This window comes from Saprolegnia diclina, assembly GCF_000281045.1.
Source record: "Saprolegnia diclina VS20 unplaced genomic scaffold supercont1.16, whole genome shotgun sequence".
Classification (NCBI taxonomy): domain Eukaryota; phylum Oomycota; class Saprolegniomycetes; order Saprolegniales; family Saprolegniaceae; genus Saprolegnia; species Saprolegnia diclina.
Genome location: NW_008246083.1, coordinates 444,128 through 447,339, shown reverse-complemented (window position 1 = coordinate 447,339; position 3,212 = coordinate 444,128). Strand labels below are relative to the sequence as shown.

The window sequence follows — 3,212 nt, the reverse complement described above, 5'->3', positions numbered from 1 at the left end:
GCGCTGGCTGTGCGTACTCGCTTGGCGTTTGCAGGTCAAAATTTGTTTGTGTTTCACCGTGTGGCGGCGTCGACCTGGCTCGGGCGGCCGCTCATGTTTCTTCGCGGCGGCTGCGCGCTGCTGCTGCTTGCAACTGCCCCCGTGACACTGACACAAACCAATGGCGTCTCGGTGCTTGTGAGCTCGGGACGTCCGTTCTACGAAGCGTTCGTACTCGCAGGCGAAGCCAACTGGATCACGTACGTCATGTACGAGTGCCAGCTCGTGTTCCACCCGGATGGCTCGATGGGCGCGGCAGCCGTCATCTGGTGCATCTACAGTCTTCTTGATGTGCTGGTACCGGTCACTGTGACTACCACACTCGAGCGCAACTGCTCTAGCACTGACTACATTTACACCGTAACGTGCACTCACGGCGCCATCTCCATCGGTAGCTTACAGCGTCTCTACGTGCTTCTCGGGATCCAAGCTGCCGGTCTCCTTATTGCTGTTTTTTGGCAACACCACCGCACACGAGTCGACTGTCGACGCCCAATTACCGTTCTCTTCACTGGCGTCGCGAGCGCACTGCTTCATCACGAGCTCGACGACATTGGGTACATTCTCACAGGACTGATCTCGCTGCAGCCGGATCGCATCTTCTTTGACGTCAAGCTTTGGGTCATCGTACGTGTGACCCAAGAACCTGTTGCGTCGGCCACCGTTGCGGCCGACCCACTGCGTTTTCCAGCATCACCGTGGCATGCACGGATTAGCGCTGTCGCTGGCTTTCTTTACGTTGTGGCGGCTGTCAGTAGCAGCTACTCGTACTTGCAGATCGCCAAGCGCACGCTTGTCAACGACCTTATCTGGCCCGGCTTCAACCTCTCGAGCACTCATGTCTTCTTGACGAACTGCCTCTGGGGTCGTATCGCCATGAACCAAACAGACGGAGACTTTATGCTCACTGATCCGTCTATCAACGCGGTTGGCTCGACAGTTGCGTCAACCACGAGCTCCCCGACCCACTTTGGCGCCCGCATGCAATACTCGACTCTGATGACGCTCGTTGATGCCGTGCACGGCCTACGAGCTACTGATGCCTGCGACACACCCTGGATCTTTACGCCGTACTGCTACCTGGACTTTGGTGGCGCCTGGGACATGGCCGCCACCGCCACGCGCCAAGCGCGCTGTCGTCACACGATGGCGACCAACGCTGCCGTGTACCTCGAGTCGCTGCTTCGTAACGTCGAGTGGGATGACTGGGTCACTTGCTGGGGTCCTTCGTTCGACTCTGCTTTTGGCAAGCATCTTGCAACGACGCGCCAAGGACAAGCCTTTCTAGCTTCAGTGAGCCAGCCACGCCTCTCGGTTGCAGATGAAGTCACCTACTGGCAGCGCTACGATCTCGAATCGTACGAGCTGCAGTGGCAAAACTTTAAAGTCATCGGACTCGACAACACGTACAGCATCGTCAATGCGCTCGGCCTCTCGTATCCGTTTACGCTTCAGCGGAGCCAGGGCTACTTTCGTCGTGAGTTTCAGACGACCTACAAGCTCTACTGGTCGCTCGCCAACGATCTGGCCAACCTGCCAAACCAGACGAGCTTGCTTCGAGCATCCCCCGCCTTTGCATATGCCAATGCGTCATTGGAAGATGTCTACTTGGCGAACGCCACCTTTCTGACGGCGCCACTACCAGCAGGATATGCAGTCGTTCGTGCAGCGCTGGGTCCATTTGGTGCGATCGATGCCGTGTACGTCGAAGTGCCGAGGGTCGTCCGCGCTGCTGCTCGGGACATCATGTCAGCCGTCGCAACCCATCGTGCGAGGTCATTGGAGTCGCAGGCTGCCTACGCGACACTGGATGTGAAGTTTCCAGCCTCATTGGTCCCAGCCGCATGGCTAGAGCTCGGGTTTGAAAGTGGCGGTGGCTCGTTGCTGTGCCCCGACCTGCCGTCAACGAGTTCCATCGCGACGGGTGTGCTGCGTCTCTTTCACTTCGAGACGACGTGCACCGAGTCGTCAACGTTGATGCAGCCAACGCTGACGGCCGATTGCTTGGTAGTAGCAGCACTCCTCACAGACCTCAGCACGAGCACCGAGGTGGCAACGCTCTGTCTTCAAATGCCCGACGCGGTCACCGAGTGTGAGGCAGCTCTCACAGACGTCGGTCGGTGGACGTCGACGATGGCACCGTTCTATGTACCGTCGCAGTCAGCGGCGATGGAAACTCTTCTTGCGCTCAACATCTCATTCATGCAATATGGTTCGCTCAACGGGTCCTTGGACTTGTATACATTTCCGATACTCGACCCCAGCTTTCGCTTTTTCGGTTGGACACTCGTACTCGAGTGGATCCTTGGGAAGCGAGATGTCGTGACGTTCGCAGGAGACGATGGGGCGCTCACATTGCTCTCGGACGTCGCTGATTATCTATACGAGCCGGTGCAAGCCGCGGAACTGCCGACTGTCTTGGCCTTGTACGCCCACGCCACCGTCCAGTACATTACCTTTGTCATGGCAGGGCTGGCCGCCGTTGCAAGCCTGTACATTGTTGTTAGCCGTGGCCGCGTCGAAGGGCTCAACATGCTCGAGCTCAGTCCCGTCGGTGGCATCGTCTGGGTGGGTCGTCCCCTCTTGGTCGTCCGCAGCGTCTCTGCGCTCTGTCTCTTATCGACGGCGACCACACTGTCGCTACACTATCCAAGTCCGTACCTCGTATCGTTTGCGACCGAGGCTTCATCGACGCTCACAACGTGCTTGGCAGCGAGCGAGGTCACGTGGCTCGTAGGCATTCTCAATGACATCTGTCTCGCCATCACACGCGAGCACTCGATACGCTACATCACCATCAACAGTCTGCTCGTTTGGTCGATTGCAGCTTGCCTCTCATCCCTTCAGCCTGTTGAGCACCGGGCGACTATGGACTTTCGCTGCGTCTCTACGGCGCTAGATTTCCAAGTCGAGTGCTCGACAGGCTCCATCGCGATCGGGTTTCTCGATCGCGTTTTGCTTTTGATTGCGGTGATCGTCGCCTGCAACTGCGTCTGCTACGGTCTTGTGCGAGCCTTGTGGCCTGTCTCGGCTTCCCTACGCCGCAGTCAGTCGCTCCTGCTCACGGCGGGCGCCAAGTACCTCTTCACGCACGACGGGTGGCTGCTTGGCGATGTCTACTACATGGATCGCGCGTCGGCGCTGCTGAGCGGTCTCCTGACGGTCTCGGTGCG

At 58.3% G+C, this 3,212-nt stretch overlaps 1 protein-coding gene across 1 annotated transcript in view; it reads left to right on the top strand.

Moving 5' to 3' along the window:
• Window positions 1-93: 93 nt before the first annotated feature.
• Window positions 94-3,212, top strand: part of SDRG_06032 (hypothetical protein) — a gene marked incomplete at both ends in the record, with an annotated part of 3,410 nt that continues 291 nt past the window's right edge. Inside the window, one exon of the mRNA XM_008611787.1 lies at window positions 94-3,207. Within this exon, the coding sequence (XP_008610009.1) occupies window positions 94-3,207 (3,114 nt within the window). The remainder of the gene's footprint in view (window positions 3,208-3,212) is intronic.